At 53.2% G+C, this 22,634-nt stretch overlaps 1 protein-coding gene across 1 annotated transcript; it reads right to left on the bottom strand.

Moving 5' to 3' along the window:
- Window positions 1-517: 517 nt before the first annotated feature.
- On the bottom strand, window positions 518-21,292 carry BMF (Bcl2 modifying factor). Its single transcript, XM_006932651.4, is given in 7 exon segments — window positions 518-4,548; window positions 16,573-16,733; window positions 18,183-18,479; window positions 20,643-20,729; window positions 20,732-20,770; window positions 21,156-21,211; window positions 21,213-21,292. Coding segments are annotated over 7 exon segments (807 nt in total). The 5' UTR covers window positions 21,278-21,292; the 3' UTR covers window positions 518-4,446.
- Between the last annotated feature and the right edge of the window lie 1,342 nt (window positions 21,293-22,634).

Here is a 22,634-nt window from a genome sequence, read left to right as displayed (position 1 = left end):
CAGAATTCTGTCAAGGGCCTTAAATTACCCTTTGGAGTCAGACACATTGTTAAGCCCAACGAAAGGCAAGCCAGAAGTCCCCCCTACAACTAGCATAACTGCTGAGATGCTACCCTGATAAAAGGAAACCAAAGCCCAGCTTGACACCAGAGGGGAGAGCTGAGAAGAGGGTCTGCCAGGGCATTTTCTGTCACCGAGGCTGCCTGCCACCACTGAGTGCCTTCGCACTTACCCCCTCCCTCATCCTGCAGAAGGCTGGACCCAGATCCAAAGCCAGGTCTGGATCCAAAGCTTCCTCACTCCGCCCCTCCCCCCCCCCCCCCCCCCCCCGGTTTTTCCACCTCATGAGGCCTTCCCTGTGCTGCTTATGGTGAGGTCAGCATGGCTCTTGTCCACTCGCAGAGTCGAAAGGAAGTCCTGACAAAAGCAGGGAGACTGGGGGTAACTCAGGACAAGAGTCTAATTCCCTGACAGATCCCCTTGCATTTTTCCCACACCTTGAAAAAGAAAGACCAGCTCTGCTTTAAATGGTTTTATTAAAAATTGTACCAATTGATGGGGGAAAATATACACACACACACACACACACATATACGCATGTGAAGAACATAAAGCCGAATACTCTGTACAGGTTAAAAAACAACGGATCCCCATTCCCCTCCCTCTCTTTCCCTGTCTCTCTCTCAGAGGCAGAGTGCCTAGAACCCAGGACAACTAACCTGGGCTGAGCAAAATGCTACATTCTCACTGGGTCTCCCCCTGCAGCCCCTGTGGACCGAGGGATGGGGCAGCCCACTGGGCAACGCTCACAGAGGAGAGAGAGGCGCTGGCCACTTGTGCAGGCAGCGGGGGGGGGGGGGGGGGGCGCGGGGAGACCCGGAGCCTGTTCTCAGCACCTGTGCCTGCAAGGCTGGTGCATCTATGGAAGAGCTCGGCTTTCTGTGTTACTCCCTCAAAGCTCAAAGTCCCCACCAGCCGATGTGCCCCCTGCCCACAGTGTGCCCACAAGCCTCGAAGGCTGATAAGTTAACCCCTTCCTGGACCGAGTCCAGCCAGGGTTCAGCACCCAGAGGGCCCTGTAGCTTTTTGCAGCCCAGGCTGAACACTGATTCCCAGAAGCCCCGCTGAACCATGAAGGCAGAAGTCTTTCTGTTTTTGCTGCTCTCCACTCTCCTTACCCCCTCTTCATCAAGTCTACCAAACGACACAGGCTTGCCAGCTCTCAGTGTGCTCCTTGCTGACCAGGACAGGCACAGTGGCTCTCCAGCTCCCGGTGGAGGCCCTGGCTGACCATCCCAAACAACCCCCTCCCTGCCATGCCCCGGCTGGAGCCATCCTTGTATGAGGCTGGGCCACCGGGGGCAGTGAGACAAGTCAGCTGGGTCCCTCTGAGCACGCCTGACACGTAAGTTCTGGACACAGACCCACACCCCTCAGGGCTTGGAGAGGTCACTGGGAGGTGATCTTTCGCTCCCTTGGACTAAGCAGGAAAAGGCCACGGGGACAGCTCTCCAGCAGCCCAAACTTTGAAGCAGGCAAAGGCAGAGAGGCCAGGTCAGGTCCTCCAACCCACTGAAGGGGTCAGATGTCTGGCCTGGGTGGGGTTTTCTCCCAGTTCTGTCTACCAGCTTCCAGAAACCCCTACTCTAGGGTTTTGAATTAGAAGGGCTATTTTGACCCTGAATATCAGGCTTCCTCCCTCCAGGGCTTTTCTATAATGAAAGGAACATTTCCAGCCCCTTTCCCACCCCTCACCCTCGGCAAACCACAACAACTCCATAAGTCTTCAGCTGGTTACAGGTCAGGAGGCAGGTCAGAGTCTCCCTCCCTCCAAATCTGATTCTCCACCCCCTAACTACACACAGCCATGCTCCTGGGGGTGGGGGGATGGGGAAAGGGGGCCCAGAGGGAGGGATGTGTCTCCTGAGGCTGGACTTGAGGAATGTTCAGACCAACTCGGCAGGCCGAGGGGGAAGGGGCCAGTCTAGATCACTAGGCCAATTAAAAACAGCCAGCCAGGAGGAACCTCTCTCCTTCCTGGGGCTGTTTACCTCCTGGGTGTTTTTTGGGGAAGAGGAAGGAGGGGTTTAAAATTTTGCCCCAGCTTGCTTAGGATAGTGAGCTAGTTCCTGGCGTCACATAAAATGGAGACAGCTAGTCAGACCACCCTCCACCTGGCCCCAGGCTCAATGTTCAGGTGGGCTTGTCAAACTCTGGGCTCAGTTCTCAGGGCAGGCCACAGGACATCCTGCCTGGGCCAGCAAGATCTCTGAAGCTGATGGCTTTGCCTCTCGGCACCTAGAATATCTCTTTGCTCTCTCATTCAGCTTAGGTGGGAAGTCTACTAGGAGGGGTTCAAAGCGGCTGGCAGAAATAATCGTGGTTTTCTTATGTGTGCCACTGGAGCACACATCAGCACCCTGCCCGTCATAGTCTCGGTCCAGGAGAGGGGGGAAACGACACATGTCCGATGCACATCATAAAATGGCGTGGAGACACGCAAGAAAGGCTGCATTTCACAATGGTCAGCGTGTCCCAGAGCCGGTCTTCACCTGTTCCCTGGGCTCCTTCTTGTGAGCAGGAACCCATCTTCTTAGCAGACAAACCATGGTACACACCCTGAGAATGGAATTCTAGCCAAGAAGAGGTAATACCTCAGAACATCCAAGCAGAACAAAACAAAGGCTAATGCACAGTTTGAGGTCCTTCGCCTCAGGGCCACTGTGAGCCCATATGGCACCTTCGTGCAAATTAGGAAAGGCACCCCTTCCTCTGAGCAGACATAGCCCGACACCAGGGCATGTAGCCTGGCGGGCAGAGCATGAGCTGGACTTTAGCATCTATTCTCTTCTTCTGCAGGTGCCCTTGTGCAGTGAACAACCTGCCCAACTGTACATCCAGTAGATTAATGCTTCCTTCAACAGTACTGAAGACCTCCTCTCTGTAGAACTGGAGGAGCTTGGACTTGTTTAGAGTTAAGAGTCTACTTGGGCTCTTCCAATTTCCCTGGGGAGCCCTGAGGTCTTCTCTGCCTTTTCTTTGGGCCTTGCTTCACATTAGCACCAATGTTATCTTGTCGTACACACGCAAAAATTATAATTTAATTTCTGCGGTGTCTGGTTAACAGATTCCCCGTGTCTTTCCAGATTCCCCGCATCTACTATCAGAGCTGCTAGACTGGCTGCTTTAAATTCTCTCCATTAGTGCCACAGCAGGGAGAGGAGGGAAGTTCAGAGGCAGCTGTGATCCCACGGAGCTCCAGAGCACGCCCTCCCGGCCTAGCTGGAAGCTGAAGGAAGACAGGAAACGTGTACCCAGCTCTGCCGTTTCCACACTCTAATCATTGTCGGTTACTCTAAAAGACACATTTCAGCTGACAAAGCCACTGTGCTGGCTTCTGCCTGTATCCCACTAGGTGTGAAAAAGGAATGGGGATAAGCGGGAGGAGGTATGTTGTTTCCAAGGAAACCAGGCGGTCTGGGTTCCTCGAGGGCTGACTCCTAATATAGGTGGGATGGCCACCGCATTTCCCAGCCCCACCAGCCCCACCGTAATCCTGCCCCTTCATGCTCTAGAGTGCTGATCCTGGGGGAGGAAAGAGGTGTGTTGGCTGGCTCTTTTGAAAGAAGAGCTGACGAAGGCACCAGCTGCTGTCTGTGGCATGTTCATTGGCTATGTGGCTCATCCGTGGTTGACACTCAGCCAGTCCCAGGCAGCTAGAGGTGGCAGAGGTTTGGCACCTCGGGACCAATCCTGGGGCCTCTGGGCGAGACCAAGTAAGACTTGAGGCCTACCCAGAAGTTTGGTTCATTTTGCGGCTTATGTGAGGGGGTCCTTGGAGAAACCCAACCCTCCCTGAGGTCTTGCTGGAGATGACAGGGGCTGGGCGAGAATCCCTGAGCCCTTGGGGCAGGCACTGGCTGGGCCAAAGGAGAACCCAGATACGGGGCTGGCGGACTGGCCTAGTGAAGTTGCTCAGCTGGAAAGCCCCTGGCTGAGGCCCTGGGGGACTGAAGGCAGTGTGACTGTCAGGTCTTGGCCCCGTCCACGTCCACAGTAGAAGGCTGATAGTTTTGGTGCAACCAGGAGTCTAATCCAGGCTCCTAATTTCTTAACCAAGCTCCTATGGGAAAACTACAGTCCACTCGCTGAGAACAGCACTACCTGGTCATCTTCAATGGCTCACTGAAGACTCGACTTGTCAGAGCCCTTGGGAGGTCCCACATCACAGACACATCAGCCTCTACTTCAACAGTGTTTGACAAAGGCCCTCATTCCTGGTGAGGTCCTGAACAGGGAAAGAGGTCTCACTTGGGTACGTCTTATGTACACAGAAACTTTTAAAACGCAAACACAAAACAGCAACGAATAAACTTCACAAGACGCGGGCTCAGTCCTCGCTGATGTCCTTCCTGTGGTGCCCCATGCGAGGAGGGCAGCCCAGCCTCACCTGGGACCTGCCCCATTCCTGTTCTCTTCTGCATTCAAAGCCAGGTTGTGTAGGAAGAGGAGAATCTGCCACCACACTCGACGGCGGTTTTGCTGGTGCTGGAAGGCGGTGGGGGGGAAAAAAAAATCAACATAATTCCTAAATGTAGCCTGTAGCCTTGATGACTCCTTATCATTCCCAATAAAAGTGCAGATCGACAAGTCTGAGGGCAGCACTTTAATCCTATCAGTACAGCAAACCCTGGGGGAGGGGGGAGGGAATGGGAGGAGTGGCTGATGAGGAGGGGGAGATAGTTGAGCGCTCCAAAAACAATTGCAGTTTTAACATTAAAAAGAAAAGACCAGGCTCTTTATGCACTGTGCACAAGAGGATTAAACTTTTTCCCCTGCTTGCAGGATTTTCCAGAGTTTAGCCAAGTGCTGCTTTTAATCAGATTGGCTCCTGAGCCCCTCAAACCTCAGCTGCACGAACAACAAACTTTCTTCAGAAAGAAAGAGAAGTGCCCCCTCCCTCCCCCAACTCCAAAGTAACACAGAGAACAAGGGGGAAAAGGGGGGGAGTCTCCATCTGCAAGTGATTTGACACTGTGAAGGTCAAAGGGTTAATCTTCAATTTAAACCACACTGCTGAGGCAGCAAAAATCTGATTTCATCCAGTGCAAACACGCACACACATGGACACATACACACACACACACACACACACACACACACACACACACACACACACACACACACTTGTGTGCCTGCCCTCTCTCCCTTCCCAGCATCTCCAGCTCAGTGCTGCCCTTTTTATAGCTGCTCTTGACAGTAAGCCATAAATAATCCCTCTTGGAGCGCTTTCCTACTGACTGGAGCCAATTAAACGTTAAGCAAGAACATACTTGAAAACAAAACAAAAACAAAGAATGCACACTACTCTCTGGGGGTTATCCCAGGTCCTACTGTCAGGCAGGGAAGCTGGGGGCAAAGGGCAGGGGTCAGTGGCTCTCAGGATTGCGGCTGGTGCCCCGCCCACACAGGTACCATGTCCCTGGGGGCCAGGGGAGGCCCCAAAGGGACTGGGGTGCTGGAAGAGGCTGTCTTTGTCTGCCAGGCAGGAGGACTGGATGGGGGCCCTCTCCACAGGGTCCTCAGTGGATAGGGGAATAAAAACCTAGTGTGCAGGAGGAAGCCAGCACGGGCTGGACCTGGATTACTTCAGTGGCCGTGGCAGTGAGCATGTTCGTGTGAAGCGTCAGCAGAGCCGGGGTGCTTCTTAGGCTGTCATTAATCACTGCCCCGGCCCCTACCAGGCAACTCCTCTCAGATGAAGAGCATAGGGTAAGCCAGTGGCAGAATGGAAAGTGAGCCCAGGTCTCCTGCCCCCTCAGAGCTTCATGGGCACGGCCGGCCCTGGCCTCCGGGACTTTCCCCCGGGGACCCGTGTGGGTTCCAAACAGCGCGGGTTCCGTTCACCCTACCTTAGGCCACAAAGGGAAGGGAGGTGAGATGTCAACTGAGGCCGACCTCAGGGCCCTGCTAAGGTAGGTGAAGAGGACGCCCCCACTGTCTGGGGCAACAGCATGCCCCTTTCCCCCAAGGAAGGAAGCCTGGAAAACAACCCAGAAAGTTGGAGTCGCGGTTACTGCCAGGAGGGGAAATTGGGGTGTGCCACAGGGGAGTCCTGGCAGACTGTGCAGGAGAATGATGGCTTCCTTGTGTTTTGTAAACAAAGATGAGTAAAAAGAGGAAACACACCCGGCTTAACAAAATCTGGTTAGAGTAAAGTAGCGTGAAACCGAACTCAGCTGCAAAACCTGAAGACTCTGGCCCGCCTGCAGCAGCTGGGCAGAGCACCCCTCCTCCTGTTTCCCGCCCCCAGCTGCTGCCCAGGACAGGTGCAAAGGTCATTTGGCGGAACAGGAGGAAAATCCAGGAAAACACCGGCCCCCAGAGAGGCCAGTCTGCTGGAATTCCAAGTCTCTTCAGGTGCCTGTTTGAAAAGGCCTAGTAACAATAACAACCACGATCACGACAAGAATAGTAACACTGAATGCACCAGGCTGTGTTCTGAGTGTTTTACGTCCTTGTTTCTCAAAGTGTGGTCCATGGACCAGCAGCCTCAGCATCATCCGGGAGCTTACTAGAAATGCAGACCTACTGAATCAGAACGCGCATTTTTGACAAGATCCCCGGGGGACTTGGAGACACATTAAACTCCTTTGGCCTTCTCAACAACCTTATGAGGTTGCTATATACTCTCATTCCCATTTTACAGATGAGAACATTGAAAGAGTTAGGCAACTTGGCCACGTGGCTAGTCGGTGGCAGGGACTGAACTAAATCCAGACTACCTGGCCCCAGAGCAATGTCCTTACCCATTATCATTAGGTTCTGAGTGCCAGCATATACCTTTCTTTATGCCAAAGCAGACTCTCTCTCCTCCCCTTCTCTAAATCATATCAAAAGAGCTCAATGGCCAAGGAAGGGAGATTACAATTCTATGATTTGGGGCCTAGGCCAATCCCATTTACGTACGCCTCAGTTTCCCCCCCATATTCCCCTAATGGAGGTCACCTGCTGCCTGGGTAACTTCCCGGGGCCTGAGGCATCTGGGGATGAGGCAGTGCAGCATTCTCACTCCCATCATTTGGGGGTGTTGGGAGACCCGGAAACAGCTGTGGGCCAGAGAGCCCTGTCAGAATAGAAGGCTGAGGTCTTGCTGGGTGACACAGGCAGGCCTCTAGATACAGGAGGCAGGGCACATAGGCCCACCTTCGGAAAGGACCCAGGTCCCATGCTTCTGCCTGTGACAGGCCTCAGGGTACATGAATCAGCAAGGAAGGCACTGGGCGGTGGATGGTCCCTGGGCCAGGAATCAGAGGACCTGGCTGTAGGCTGGGATCTCCCACCAGCCTGTCTGTGAGTCCTCACTTCCCTAATAAGTGAAATGCAGGCACGGTTATTAGACCAGTGGTTCCCAAACCTGACTGTCACAGAACCCACTGAGGAGCTGTTATACATACAGAGTCCCAGGGTTCCACCCAGGCCAGCTAGTCAGAATCTCTATGGAAGGGGTCCAGGAATTTGTACTTTGAACAAATTCCCTGGGTTGACATTTTTAAAATCAGAAGTAACATTTATTGTATATTTTAGTCATAAAAGTAATACATGTTAACTGTAGAAAAACTGGAACATACAAGACATGAGAGAGGAGAAAATAAAATCACTCGTGATCCTGTGGACTAGAAGAAAACACTTCATGACTTAGTTTTTTTTTTTTTTTTTTTTTTTTTTGGTCTCCTTCAATCTCTTCCCATCAGCATAATGACTTGGCCAAGCCAGAGGTAAATCCTTCCCAGGTGGTTCTGAGGCAGCCAGGCCACAGACAGGCATTTGGAAACCACTGAGGTGCTTTCCGACCCTAAGGTCTGTGACGGGAAGTTTGTCATCCACGATCACCTTCAGCTGAGTCAAGCCTGCCTGTTGGAGGGTCTGGGTGGGCTTGGAGACCAGCAAGAGCAGGGCCTAGTAACCGGTGCACAGCCTCAGAAGTCCCTTCTCTGGGCACCAGCGGATGCCACACAAGTTCCGCGTGGTCTTCTCTGGTCACAGGGCAGCCCCCAAAAGGCCCTTTTCTGAAATGAACCAAGCTGCTCCATACCAAGACTATCAGAGAATCCCCTGGTTATGAGGAACAACAATAAATACAATATTTAACAAAATTAAACAAAAGGAGGAAAAAAAAGGCACGAAGGGAGGCCAGGGAGAGAAATAGTAAGGAGGAAGGAAATCGACATTCACTGAACAGGATGAGGAATACAAAGCCACCAAGACACCAGAGAACACGGATCCCTCCAGGAGAAGGTGTGGAGGAGAAGGGCAGAAGGAAGGGGGAAGCAAGAAGGAGTATGCTTGGCCTCTGACTCTCAGGCACTTGGCATAGCACAGAGCATAGAATCTGAGATCAATGAATGCAACGTCCCATCCCCACCCCAGAGCAAGGCCCAACTCTCCCAAACTCAGCTTGCGCACCCCTCTAAGTCAGGGAACCTGCAAAAAAGCGGGGGTTCTCAGGATGCATAGTCAGGGTACCCTCAGGGAGAGGGGGCTGAGGGACAGGGGGTGGGATACTGCTGGGAATTTAAGCTTACACCAGAAGCCCTCAAATTCAGAGTTCAGAGGGTAAGACCAAGGCATGGAGGGAAAAAATGGAGGTGAATGGTCCAAGGGAAAGGGTCTCAATATAGTGGATAAAAATATCTTCTCTAGTTAAGACAGCACAGCCAGGCAGTGGAGACCTAGGGTTCTTCTTTGGCCCCGGCCTGCTTTCTGGCTGTGGCCGGCAGAGGAAGGCAATCAGCTGACACGTGTTCAAGTTACCCCCACTGCGCACAAGGTACGGCAAGTGACTGCACAGCCATGCATCCTGTGTACCAGGGAACTCGCAGGGACACACAGTAGGTACTCAACAAGTGCACGCTGGACCAACTACAGAAGAGTCAGCCTCGCAAGATAACCCACTTGTCTGAGGCCGGGAACAACTGATGTCTGGCCAGGTCTAAAGATGTACTTGATGTGATAGTATCAGCCTCTTGCCTGGGGAGAGGCCCAACTAGTAAAAGGCTTTTTTTCTTCTTCTTCTTTTTTTTTTTTTTTAAAGAGCTGGCTGTGGTGTCTGACAAGGTTGGATTACACAAATCAAACTCTGTTTCATCCCACGTGGCCTCTGCCCTAAGTACAAAGAGTGTTCCCTCCCCTCCCCGGATAACAATCTCCCTCTGCCTCTCTCCCTCTGGATCCAATTCACACCCTCTGGGGGCTTTGTGTGTCACCGGTGTTCCAGATGCTCTAGCAAAAAGCTAATTTCACCCCAAAGAACAGAGGAAAGAGCAAACCTATGCTGTGGCCCCGCTTGAAAGGAACAGTGGCAATTTACTGAACCGACAGCAGTTTATAATATCTCATACTTAGAGTGCTTTCGTATCTTTCCATTTGCTCTTCACAAAGATCTGGGGACACAGGAAGGACAGGTGTGATCAATCCCACTTTACAGATGGGGAAACAAAGGCTCGGAAACATTACCCTAAGCATAGTCCGTTGGGAGGGGAGGTTATTTGGACCCCTGGCCTCTGACTCCAGAGCTACATTTTTCCACTAAAAGATTACAGTATGTTTATTCGCATCATGAAAACAGTACTAACTTTTCAAAGAGAATCGCCACTGAACTGCTCCCCTAGTATGCTTAAAGACATTGTTTCCAGATCATTAACTATTTAGTAAGGATGCTGTGGACCAGAAAAAATAGACCTTTCAGAGGCAGAGCTAACTGAAGATCAAACAGAAATAAAGCCAAAACTGCTCCGAAATGATAACTTCAGATCACGTTCAGAAACCACGCTCAGTTTCTTTAAAATGCAGAGTTTCATATACGCTGTTTTACAGGGAGACACGCACTCTCCAAAGTGACGCTTGCCTACCTCTTCCCTTTACCGTCACACTCTGAACTCACCCTGGCAGGAGCTGAGGGAAAGAACCTTGCCACTGAGAACAGGAACACAGAGATAAGAGACCCTTCAGGAAAATTCCACTTGAGAGAAGTCGAGAAGATATTTTTGTTCAATTCAGCAAGCTTTCATCGAGCACCCAACCGAGCTAAGACTTTCGAAGGACGCAAAGATGAGCAAGGTGTAAACTGTCCTCAATTATTTTCCAATCTGAGGGAAGAAAACAAGAGCAGAGAACCAAGTTTTACAGGAGGCAGAGCCGGGTCAGGGCAGCGAGTGGGCGTCCCTCAGGCTCTTGTTTTCTAGGAGGTTCCCGCTGAGAGCAGAGGTAGGTAGCGGGAAGACCGTGGTTTTAGGATGAGTCAGAGCTGTATGGCTCCCAGTGCAGCCACTTACAGTGTGACTTGGGCAGGCTGTCTCCCTTCTGGGAGCCTCAGTTTCCTATAAAATGGGGACAATGGGCTCTAGAAGTACGAGGTTGCTGTGGCGATCAAACGAGAAAAGGGTATGTACGGCCTTGGCCTGGTGGCTGCACTGAGCAGCTCTCTCTCCACAGCGAGGACCGGGAAAACGCGGGCCCCCACTTAACCTTGCCGAGCACTTCCCTCAACACCCTGTGCTCAGAGCGCCCGCCCCGGGAGCGCTATCTTCTCAACAGACTTAGGAAGTCCTGGGGAAATCCCTGACTTTTCACTCTGAGATGGGCCAAGGCAGCTAGAGGCAGCTGGGGCCCAGAATTCCAGGCTGCCAAGCTGAGCAAAGGATTCTGAAACCCACAGGGCAGCCCCTTGGGTCCAGGGGCCCACTGCCCCGGAAAGCTTCTGACCCAGACGCGGGAGGAACGAGCAACGTGGCAAAACGGAAAAAGAAAAAAAATACCCCTCGCCAAGAGCTTCCTCAGCGCAGCCAGCAGTGCTACTGGGACGTTGAAGCCACTGACTGCCACCGTGGCAACACCAATCCCTTCTTCAAGGAAGAAACGGCAGCCTGGGGCCAGCCGGTTCTCAGTTCTCAGCCGGTTCTCAGGAGGGCTTCCTCTAATGCAATTGAAGGCCACTGGCTTCGGCCACTGGGGACTGGCGGGAGAGGAGGGACGGGCTATGTGCCCCTCCACATCCCCAGAGCCTTGTGCTGCATCTCCACAGCCTCTGGGGGCGGGAACCATTGGGGCCCTCACCTGGCTCCCCGCAGCCTGAGAACTCCTCCATGGGAACTACTGAACAACTTCTAAAGAACTCACGAAGCAACTCTGGGGTGTGTGCTCTGGCCGAGAGTGAGGGAGAGAGGGGACTGAGGAGTGGCAGATCTGTTGTACATCTACAAGGCTGTGGAGGAGGAACCCCAAGGCTCTGACTCCCAAATTGGGGCCTTGGTAGCTGGCTGTTCTTGTCCTGCCCGGGGCCGGTTCCCTGGACAGGACAAGGCAAGCTAAGCATGGAAGAAAGCTGGACCCTCCTCCTCACCACATACACTGACTGTTCTCGTTCTGGTCAGGGAGCATGCCCTCTTGGTTGCCAGACATGATCAAAAGGCAAACCAAAGATTTTTCCTTATTCTCCTTTTCTAGTACCTCTCCCAACCCCTCCTCTCCCATCACCCCCCCTCACCCCTAAGGAAAAAAACAAAAAAAAAAAACTAAAACAAAACAAAAACCAACTCCCATTCCCAAGGCCTGGCTTTGGTGGGGAGGGAGTGAACTATCCGGAACTACAAGGCCCTTCTCCTGGAAGAGAGAGTAGTCAGGTGCAGAGTTGTGTGGGGAACTCGGCCTCTAGTCAGCCACGCTGATGACTCAGAAGCTAAATATAGTGAGCGATATAAACAGAGCCAGCCACAGAGCAAACACAGGGCCCCCAAGCCCCGGCCTGGCTCTCACGCACAGAGGCCCTCCACGGCCCCTCCCCCAGTCTCACTCTTCCCCAGGCGCCCTCCTAGGTAGACCTCCCACTGCTGGAACAGAGGCTGGCTCCACAGAGACCTTCCCACTTTAAGGTCAAATCTCTGGGGCTCCTGCCTGGGGCTGCCACATCTAGGGCCTGAACAACCTCATTAGCCACAGCCTGAGCCCCCAAAACCACTTAGCAACAAGGAGGGCATCCCAAAGGGTCAGGAAGCACTCAAGGGCACCCTGAACAAAGGATACAGGCTGTTGGCAGATGTAAACACCACTCTGGGTACAACTTCCAAATGAGCTCCCTAAGAACTATAAAGACAGGTCCAAGCAAAATCCTAACATCATCTTTTGACACATTTCCCAAAGTGTTAAACTGCCCACGCCTTAATAGTTATATGTATTACAATCTCCAATGGGCTTTCACATCTGCTCTGCTGGGTATCAGAAATGAAGGCTCAGAGAAGTTAAGTGATTTGCCCATGGACACAGAACTCATAAGTGACAGAGGTAGGATGTGAACTGAGGTCTGCCTCTAAGTCTAGGATCCTTTCTGTGATATTACAACTAAAGATAGTTTTTAGTGAGTGGCTGAAATTTTCCTCAGATGGCATTTTCCAGAAAGTCTAATTACTATTCAAAGACTTTGCAAATCTGACTATTCTCAATGAAACCACTCTTGGTCCAAGTGAAAAAGCCATTTCCGACTTAAAGAATTCCAAGGCTCCTGTAGCTTTACTCACTCAATGGTTTACAGTAGCTACTTGTGTTGAGGATTCTTGGGTTCTTAACACTGTCCAGAAACACCCTCCATAAATTTCAAGATAGCGCTGCTGGGACAAGAGAGGACAGCAGCAGCTACTATCCATTCTTAGGCCCATGCTGGAGGAGACCATGGCAGGTGGAATGAAAAGAAACCAGAACCCACACCTTCTGGCCAGAGCAGCCCATGAACACAGTGAGGGAGCAAACCTGTACCTCCTCTTTGCTGCTGAAGCTGGACAGACACAAAAACACCAGGGCACCTTCACAGAGCCTGAGTCAAGGCAGACCATGGTCAGCAGACCACAAGAAGTCACCTGCTACAGAGCAACAAAGAGAGGAAAGTTCTATTCCTGGCCCAGTCAAAGGAAGATGGGGCATGTGACACGGTTTGGAAAGGCTTTTGCTTCCAATCACTTGGCCTCCACCTGTCTTGCTGCTTTGGAGACCCAAAGAGCTGACAGCAAGCACCTCACTGACACTGATCTTCTGCCTTCAAATCCTTGCCTTTCCATCTATTGGAGCCACCCAGAACTGATCAGTTGGGTAATGGGGCTAAAAGCCCAACTTGTATGCTCCCTAGGAAGCATGTTGGGAGGGCTTATGGCCAGCAAAAACTGACATCCAGTGGAATCTGCAACCATTTGAATCTGAGGTCATGGCACTCAATTTGCCATAATGCCATCCTACAACGCACTACCCGGTCATCGTACCCCACCCCCACCCCCTCTGGTCCACATCTCCTAGGAAGAAGGCTTCCCCTGATACAGAAAAAGAATAACTGAGGTCCGTAACCAGGGATAAAAAGTGGGAGCTCACACTCCCTACAGGAATCAGGGACCAATGGCCATGGTCTGGTCTTTAAACACCATTCCAGATCTACGGAGAAAGGAAATGGCCAAGCCCACTCAACGTCTTACTGCCTCTTGAGTTGTGTTTCTTGGCTTTCTAAACTCAGCCTATAATGATGGGGAATGACCATTCTTTGAGGAGAAACAAATGAGGCTGAGTCCTACAACTGAACAGCATGGACACCAATTTCTCTGTGCAGGGCAGGTGGAGGGGAGCTCAGGGCAGGCAGCTCTGCTAAGGGATCAGCCTGATGGGAGCAGTGGGAAAAGCACTGAGAACTGACAAGAACAAATGTGAGAGATGATCAAGCTTATAGACAGACAAAAGGAAACTAGCATTAAAGAGTACCTACTGTGTCTCTGGAACTTTCATTGGTATTTTCTCACTTAATCCTCACAATAAAATTCTGTGGTATTAGCTCTAATTTACAGAAGAGGTGCTACACTTGGCAAGGTCAAGTGCCTTCCTGATGGCTAGCAGGTGGCAGGGCTGGTATTCAAATCTGGGCCTTCTGACTTTGGACTCAAAGCCTAGAGAGTTAAATTTAAAAATCCTAGTAACTCAGTTTCCTTGCCTGCAAAGATTAGGGAAGGGAATAGAGAAAGAAAATAAAAGAATGTAAGAGTCACAACAGCACTTTCTAGATATGAAATAGTAGACTGGTTTATGTAATAATCAAGGTCAGAAAATGACTCACTTCTTAAAACTAGCTGCTAAGGGGCACCTGCCTGGGTGGCTCAGCGGGTTAAGCGTCTGACTCTTGATTTCAGCTCAGGTCATGACCTTGAGCCCAGAGCCCTGAACCCCATGTTGGGCTCTGCACTGACAGTGCAGTACCTGCTTGGGATTCTCTCTCTCTGCCCCTCCCCCACTCTTGTGTAGGCGCATTCGCGCGCCCCTCCCCCAAAATAAATAATCTTTAAAAAAGAAAAAAAAAAACTAGCTACTAAAAGTTCCTCTGTGTGCCAGTGTTCCATCTGCCTGTGGCTAGCATCCTAGCGCTTTCTGCAGGATGAGCTCCTGGAGAAGGTCTGTGAGCAGGGTTAGTGGGGAGGACAGGGTTAAAAGCAAGAGGATTCCACAGACAAAAAGATTGGTTCTCTCTGTAATGGAAAATTTGGGAAAACCAGCTCTGGGCTGGAAAGGCTTAGCTGACCAGCCTCCTGCCACTGTGAGGTAGGAGTAGACAGCAGGCAGGAGGGGGAGGGGCACAGGGAACTCAGGAGCCAGTTTTGGGTGAGGTGCAGAGCAGGAGAGACCTTCTCCTTCAGCTCTGCTGCTCTGCCCCTCCCCCAGGCTGGGGTGGCTCTGGCTGATGGCTGAAAGCTGCCCTCCGAGAGGCAGCCCTGGACTGGGGGAAATGATGCCAAGCTGCAAAGAGCAGGGTCAGACCTTGGGATGAGGACCGTCTCCTCTCTTTCAGGACTGAGTTAGCAAGAAAGGGCCCTGGGCAATGTTCTAGTCCTATCCTCCCAGCCTGCCACCAAGCCTACAGGGACTCACCAACGGAGGGAGGAATATTCTGGGAAACAACTGTTGAGAGAGATGAGGTCTCCTGGGAATGAAGAAAGCTACCTTCCAGACACTCCTGTAGATGAGTCCAGGAGACCCACAGCTCCCGTGTCCTCTAGCAGCTCCAGCACCGGGACTGGAAGCTGTGAGCTGGTCTCAGCCATCGGCCTGTATAACCAGGCTAGAGTGAATGGGCAGGAAGAAGGCCAAGAGCCGGAAATCCAGAATCAGAGTGAGTCCACACGTGGACTGAAGGGGAGACTCAAAGCCAAGTTTCCAGAAAACAATCAGCGGAGGGACTGGGGACTGGAGCGTGGGGCCAAAGGAGGAGGCTAAGCTGCCTTATTATCTAAACATAGGGCCACTCTCTCTTCCAGATCACTGAGGGACTGGGAGAGCTGACCAGGACCAGGTCTAGCCCTAGATTTCCCTCAGAACTCTTTGGCAGAAGGCACTAACCATATCTAACCCCCGGCGGTCTGTTCTCAGGAGACCAGGAGACCAAAAGACAACTTCTCTTTCTCCTGGTGCTGGCAGTGGTTTGGCCCGTAAGTCAAACCTACTCTGATCCCCTGAAGTTACCCATCTAACCTCAGGGTCTGCCCAAGAGTGATGAGATATTTATTCTCTTGATTTCCAGACACACGCGCGCACACACACACACACACACACACACACACACACACACTGCTGGGACAGTCCCAGAGGTGGGGAACATGTTCATTTCCAGGTGGCGTGCCTTTGCTTCAGTGGTGGTTGTACTAGCACAGATTCAGCTTGGGCTCCTCTCCCTGCCTTGGCAGCCATCCAGAAAGCCAGCCCAGAGAGGAAGGGTTAAGTGTCTGGGGGCCGGCCCAGACAGCGGCTGCAGAGCAGGGCAGCCTCCAGCCCGTGGCACGGAGGGCTCCTCCAGCACGAGCCTGCCAGCCGCCGCCTTTGTTGATGGACTCTGCCACATGCTCGACTGACACGCGATGCTCCGCCCTGGCGGGGCTGGTGCCAGGCTGCCGGCCAAGCACCCGGCCGCCAGTCTGGAGAGCCTCTCCGAGGTTCGCTCTCCAGAGTCCCAGGTCCCGGTTCCCAGACAGAGACAATGAGGAGCAGCCTCCCCAGCTGGAAAGTGTCAGGTTACAACCGGTTCCACCACTTTCCCCCACTCAGGCCCATCCCTCAGCCTTGGTTACCCAGTTCCCCTCTGCACCTCGGCCAGGCACCCCCAACTGTCCAGTTTCACTGCAGCACCCTGAAAATCTTCCCCTCGGGACTGTGAGGGACAATCTCCCAACCTGGCCTCAAGAAGACACAGTGTGTTGAGCAAGGCTGAGGAAAGCCACCCCAGGCCCTAGGAGAGATTGTAGTGTCTCTTGACAAACCATGGGACAAATGGCTTTTATGAAGCCCAAGCTGACAGAGGGCAGGTAACCAAGGTGGAGCTCAGAGATGAGGGCAAGAGTGCTCGGCCAATTGGGCCCATCCAGTTCATGGGGATCATAATAGCCGAGGCCAAAACTCTGGGACCATATCCTGGTATAGCCTGGCAGAGACAGAGTTGCTGAGGCAGGTCCTGGCCCCCCAGCCCCAGCAGACTCTCCCCCCGCCCCAAGCCCCCATGCCTACTTGCTGCATATGAAGCCGATGGAACTGGTCTGCAATGCACTGAAGCTTTCGGGCAATCTGTACCTCTGCTCGATGCTGCCAATGCCCTTCAGGGGGCTGCTCACCAAGGGGCAAGCCTGCAGGGAAACTGGCAGGGAGAGGGAGCCGGTAGCCAGCGTTGCCTGCAAAGACAGAGGGCCCACATCTCAGCATTCTCCACGACTGTACCACCTACCCCGTGCCTAACACTCCTGGCTGAGACTTTATCGGGGTGCTCCACCCAGTTTGGATAGCCTAACCTGCCTGTCTGTTACCCAAGCGCTGAAAAGCTGATACTCAGAGAACAGGAGAGAATGGTCCTAGCCTTCCCTGTAGTTCTCTAGTCACAGGCAGTGCCAGGGCAGAAGTAATATGCGTGGGTGAACTTGCCAGCCCTCTGTCCTTATTTACCAAGCTACGCTTGACCACAATTTATTTTTCATGCAGTAGCAGGTTGAAGCTCTACTCTGGAAAAGCACTGGAGGCAGTTCTCTAGAGTTCCTAGGTTGAGCAAAGCAAGGGAGAGAAAGAGAAAACCAAAATGTGCCTTCGCTTTTGCCTCTTGCTGGGCTCAGGTCCTGGAGCCCTGGGCAATGGAACTAAAACTAGGGAGAGAAAACTCCTCAAACCCATTGGATAGCCAAGTTCCTCTCTGGAGGAGCCCCAGGCCAGACCGCAAGACCTCGAGACCAGCGCTGCACCCTAACCAAATGCTGGCAATCGAGCTGCCGCTAGGGGTGCCCGCCTGCCTCCTCCCTCTGTTCCTTCTTCCCTGCCGGCCGGCCTTATCCATCTTCCCAGACTCCCGAAAGAACTACAGGGTAGCTCCCTCCAGGAATAACTGTAGCGTCTCTTCAATATGCTCCATCAGACATAGCAAGATAGCTTCTGAACCCTTCTTCTCCCTCCATAAGCTTTGTGCTAAAAGAAGAAAGAAGACTGAGTGTCTAACACTGTGCCTTTGCCAGAGGAGGGACATGTTACTCATAAAACAAACCATTTAAGCCCACAAATGAAGGGGTCTTGTCTGATGGAGCCTTGGAAACAGCCCCTCTGCTGGCACTGAGCCCAGGCAGGCCCAACCTCTTTCTCCAGTTCCCCTTCCAAAGCCCAGAAAGTCCCAAGTGACACCTTGTGCCTTCAAAAACCTTCCCTCCCAGAAAGGGCTGGGTTTTTCCCTTCAGGGTCAACAGCGAGTCACAGATCCCGTAACCCTCTCCGGGGCAATGTTGGCCAACTGGCAGAAGGCATAGCACTACCAGGACACAAAAGGCTGGGCCACGCAACTGGCCACAAGATGTAAAAGCTGAGGCCCAGGTACCCTCTCTCCGACCCAAGAAGACACCATGGACCCAAGGATCCCTGCAGAAAGGGACAAAAGGGCAGAAATAATGGCAGAGCAATTTGCTTTTGTTGGTGCCCATGGAGCACAGGTGAAGAGCATGAACAAGCAGAGAAGACAAGAGTCGAGGAATCAATAGCCCCTGCGGCTCAATTGGGGAAGGAAATAACAAAGCGCAGGTTTGGGGAGGGGAAGTCCCCTCTTTTCCCCCAGTCTCTATGGGAGGAGTCCTGAGGCTAAGAGCACTCACCATAAAAGAGTCGCTGGGGTTCTTCGGTCACCCCACAAGGCAGCATGACACCCTGACTCGGGGAGGCCGGACTGAGGGTCTGGGTGGCCTTGTCTTCCTGGCTGGTGGGTCGAAGCCCAGGACCACAGCAGTGGGTGAGAGGGAAGAGCTGCAGATGGCTGAGGGGGCAGTCCAGCTGGCTCTGGGCAAACAGGTTAGCAGACAGCAAGCTCCCAGGCTGGGTCCCCGGCTCCACATCCTCTGGCTGGAACACATCATCCTCTAGCTCCTCCACACACTGAGGCGGCTCCATCTCCCCTGCTGGGGTGCAATGCAGGCATCTGGGGTGCTGTCCCCTGCCCGAAGGCCGAACCTGAAGGACTCCCCCTTTCCTTTCTCCTTTCCCTTCTACCTGGGGGAAGTGGGGCCCGACACTGATGACAAACGACCTGGTGATAAAGTACCACTGAGGATGACACCCTCCCCAAATGTGGCCTGCCTCACTGCTCAAGGAGGCTCCACACCTCCTCCCTGGGCCTTCCCAGAGCCACTCCCACCTTGGCCTTTTCTTCTGACCCGGGCTGGTTCTGGTCATGAAGTCTGACTGCTATTGACTCTGAGCAATAGCAGAGGCATGATCAACCACGGCAAGTACTCAGGACACCCGGGGAAATGTCAATAAGACTAGGCCCTGCAAGTGGCTGTGGGAGGGCAGAGAGTGCTGTGACTGGCTGTACACACAGTGGTCACTACACACACACACACTCAGTCACTCACTCACTCACTGCCCTGCGAAGTAACCACCAGGCTCTCATCCCAGTCTGAGCTGAGCTCCAGGCTCAGCAGCAAAAACAAAAGCCAGCAATCCGAGGGCAGCCAGGTTCCCTCCAAACCTGCTAGGCCCCGCCCAGCTGCCCATCTCCTCTAGTCTCCACCCCTTGCTTGCTCAACACAACAAACAGGCTCCACGCTGTGGTAAGAGTGTGTCCTGGAAGAAAGGGCAGAAAGACCCAAGTTAGACACTGCCCTCACAGCAAAGGGGAGCTGTCTGCCCACCACAGCTTGGCCTAGATGGTAGGTCCAACATCCGGCAAAGTGGCCAGCCTCCCCCACCCCAGCTCACTAGCCTCCATGACTACTCACGAGTCTCCATGACTTCAATCTTCTTTTCCCACAGCCTACCATTCCTGTCAGCGCTGAACGTGAGATTGGTATAACCTTCCTCACAGAAGGAAGTGAAATTCAGCCCTCTTTCTGTGACCTCACTCACCGCCTGTATACTACTCAGGTTGTTGGCATGAGTTTCTTGGTGATAAAGAAGTTTCTCTTGCTCCACCTGATGGCTCTTGGAAGTCTGAGTTTGGAGCCACCCAGCATCTTTAGCTCCCAACTCAGCCCCCTACACACACAGGAGGAACCTGTTAGGACCCCTGGGGCAGCCCGAAGCAGCAACTACCTGAATGGTTAAGGATACAGAGGGACACTGTCACTGCCAGACTCACTGAGCGATCCCCTGGGAATTTTGTCTCTCCGTCTCTTGCCTTTGAAGAACAAGCCAAATGGTCTGTGGCTTGGTAAAGTACTTAAAGGAATCTCAGTTAAATTCAGAATCTTGGCTTTCCCAAATGCAAGCTCTCTCTGAGGTGCTTGCTTCAACTCCCTCCATCCCAGCCAGTCCATGAGCAATGTGTGATCCTATCTTTGTCCTCTTCCCTGGTGAGGAGACGCCCACTCGGATGGCAAAACAGGCATGTGGTGTTCTTTGGAAAGTGTTTCCCAAAGAAGGGTAGGAGATCTTCAGCTTATCAGCACCAGGAAACAAAGTTTCCGGCTGAAAGGACGGAGCGCTGTCTTGCCAGTCACCTGGCAGGGGCTCCCCTCCTGCCCTCAACCTTCTCTCTACAAGCTGGCAATCCCAGCCTAAGAAGGGGCCCTCCAAAGCTAATCACAAGCAGGAGTCATTGTCTTGGTTCTTCCTTTGAAGCCAGCCACCTCCCCCTCCCCCTCCTCCTCCCAGCAAAGCCCCAAAGTTCAAGCCTTGCCTGGACTGGACTGTGGGGGAAATGCAGCCATAGGGTGTGTCTCTGCAAGCCCTGGGGACCCTACCCATTCTCCACAGGAACTGCAGGTGGCTCTTCTGTAAGTGGGAGCCTCCAGAGGGGAGCTGGGCAAGGTCAAGTGTAAACTGGGATAGGTAAAGAGACCCTCTTCTCCCCTTGCTGAGAAGGTGATGTCCAAACTGGTAGGAGGAGCACACTTCCTGAGAGCACTGCCTGGGAAGGCTTTATTCCTAGCAAGGGGAACCAAAGCGCTCTGGAGCCATCCCAGCCCCTAAGGGCTCTAACAGGGATGCTGAATTTAAGACTCCTCCTCCCAGGAGAAGGCAGTAGCCACGCACTCTGAACTTCGACAAGAGCTAAAATTTGGGAACGCACACATACAAGCATACACACTCACGCACCCACACAACACACAGCAGACCTGGGTGACTCCAGGAGAGAGTCTCAGCCTCCGAGTCGTGATGCCAGGGCTCCGCGCCAGGGTCCAGCGTGACGAGCACTCGGGGGCTTGGCGCCCAGACTCAATTGGGAAGGAGGGAAAGAGCCCAGCTGTTAAGGAGAGGAGCCTTCAGACTCCGCAGGGAGGCAGGACGCCCCACAACTCCCTGTCCTACCCCAAAGTCAGATCCAGAGGCAGGGCCGTTCGCGGGAGCCCAGGTCTGCTCAGCAGTGAGCCGCAGGTTCCCCTACCCACCTGGACCCAACTGCTTGCGGTCTTAAATGCTACCACCCTCAAGTTCCCTCGTGGAGCAGAGCACTAGATGAGGGTTCTGTACCCCGTTCCCGTACCCCAGCACTCCAGTCCTTCATGGTCACCCCACACGCCCGCAGCCCAACCCTTCCCGGGCCCCTAAGCGCAGCACGACTCCACTCCCCACTTCCCCGAGGAGGTGCGATCCAACTCCGCCCGGTCCCCGGCCGCTGGCGCGCTCACCGGGCCGCGGCGGGTGGCGGGAGGCGCTGGCAGGGGCGGCAGCGGCAGCTGGCGGGCTGGCGCGGGAGGAGGCCACTGTGCACCGCGCGGTATTGTTTCCAAAATACGCCCGCTCGGGGCATCCCGCAAACAGCTGATGAGGCCCCGCCTCCAGCGCGTCATGCCCGCGGCTGGCCAATGGCGAGTGGAGCCCCAAGTCCCGGGCTGGGCGGCTGCCAGGGACGGTCACGAATGTACGAACCTTCCCTTGGAAACATTGCAAGGGGCCGAGCGAAATTCCGGCTCCCATCAGAAACGCAATTGGAGCGCCCTAGTCCGAGCAGATTCCGTTCCTACCGCAAGCTGGGGAAGGGCTGGAGAGTCCCTGAGTCCTCTCTATTAGAAGGGAGAGAGGGGGCGCCAAAGTGACTTTTATCTTCTTTTTTCTCGGGAATGGCCGGAATAATTACGGAGCGTACAAACCGGAGTGGGGGAAAGCCGGAAGCTTTTAGAAGCGCCTGGCGGTGTCCGCTGGGTGCAAGGTGCGGGTCCCTGTGGATCCCGGCCTGGTAGCCAAGCACCCTCCCGCCTGCCTAGGCTGTCAGAAAAAACTCCAGGTGCAAATCTGTAGGAAGCATGAGAACACGTGTGTCTGGCGCTGTTAGTGGGTGACATTCAGATCAAACACATCCAAAGGGACCCTCGTGTCTTCTTCTTGAGCATCTGGCTGAGGAGAGGAGAGACCAGGAATGCAAGGGCTGCTTGAGCAGTTGACACACATCCTGTTTATGGCGGCGTCCAGAGGTGGTGCTGGTTGTTGCCAAGAGAGTAATGTGTCCTGCAGATCCTGTACTCTCAGTGCGAGAGTCCCCAGGCCATTTCTCATGTATTGAATACCTACATTGTGCCAGATACTGAGTTAGGAGCCAAACACCTGGTGCCTGCCCCCAGGGAGCTTGCAGTTTACTCAGAGGAAAAGATCTGAAAATAATGGAATGTGATATGAAATGTGTTAATGTTCAGGGACGGTGACTACCCGGAAGGGGCAGAAAAATTCAGAATGCAGAACACTGGGGAAAGCTTCAGGGAGACGCCTTTTGAGGTGGGCCTTGAAGGATGGGGACACTTTTCAATAAAGAAAACAGACCAAGCAGCCCAGGCCTGGCACAGCAGAATCAAGTGCTGAACTGGCGAATCTGTCCTGGGAGCACAGCAGGCTGGATGAGGGGGCATGGGGTGCACCCCAAGGTTTGGGAAGGCTGGGCATGGACAGGTAGATTCAGGTCAGAGTACACAGGTGTCCCTGCAATTCCAGGCTGGAGAATCTACTTTATTCTGGAGACAAAGGGGAGCCAGCAAAGATTTTATAGAAGATGAGTAACTTGACCAAGCATACATTTTAGGAAAGATAAATGAAGAAGCCAGAAATCAGTGAGACAGCCAGTCCCTGCAACAGACTAGGTGGTCGATGATGGGCCTGACTCCAGGGTTTAGTAGGGA

This window comes from Felis catus, chromosome B3 (genome assembly GCF_018350175.1).
Source record: "Felis catus isolate Fca126 chromosome B3, F.catus_Fca126_mat1.0, whole genome shotgun sequence".
In the NCBI taxonomy this organism is placed as follows: Eukaryota; Metazoa; Chordata; class Mammalia; order Carnivora; family Felidae; genus Felis; species Felis catus.
The sequence above is the reverse complement of the archived record's forward strand: the minus strand, read 5'-3'. Positions and strand labels throughout refer to the sequence as shown.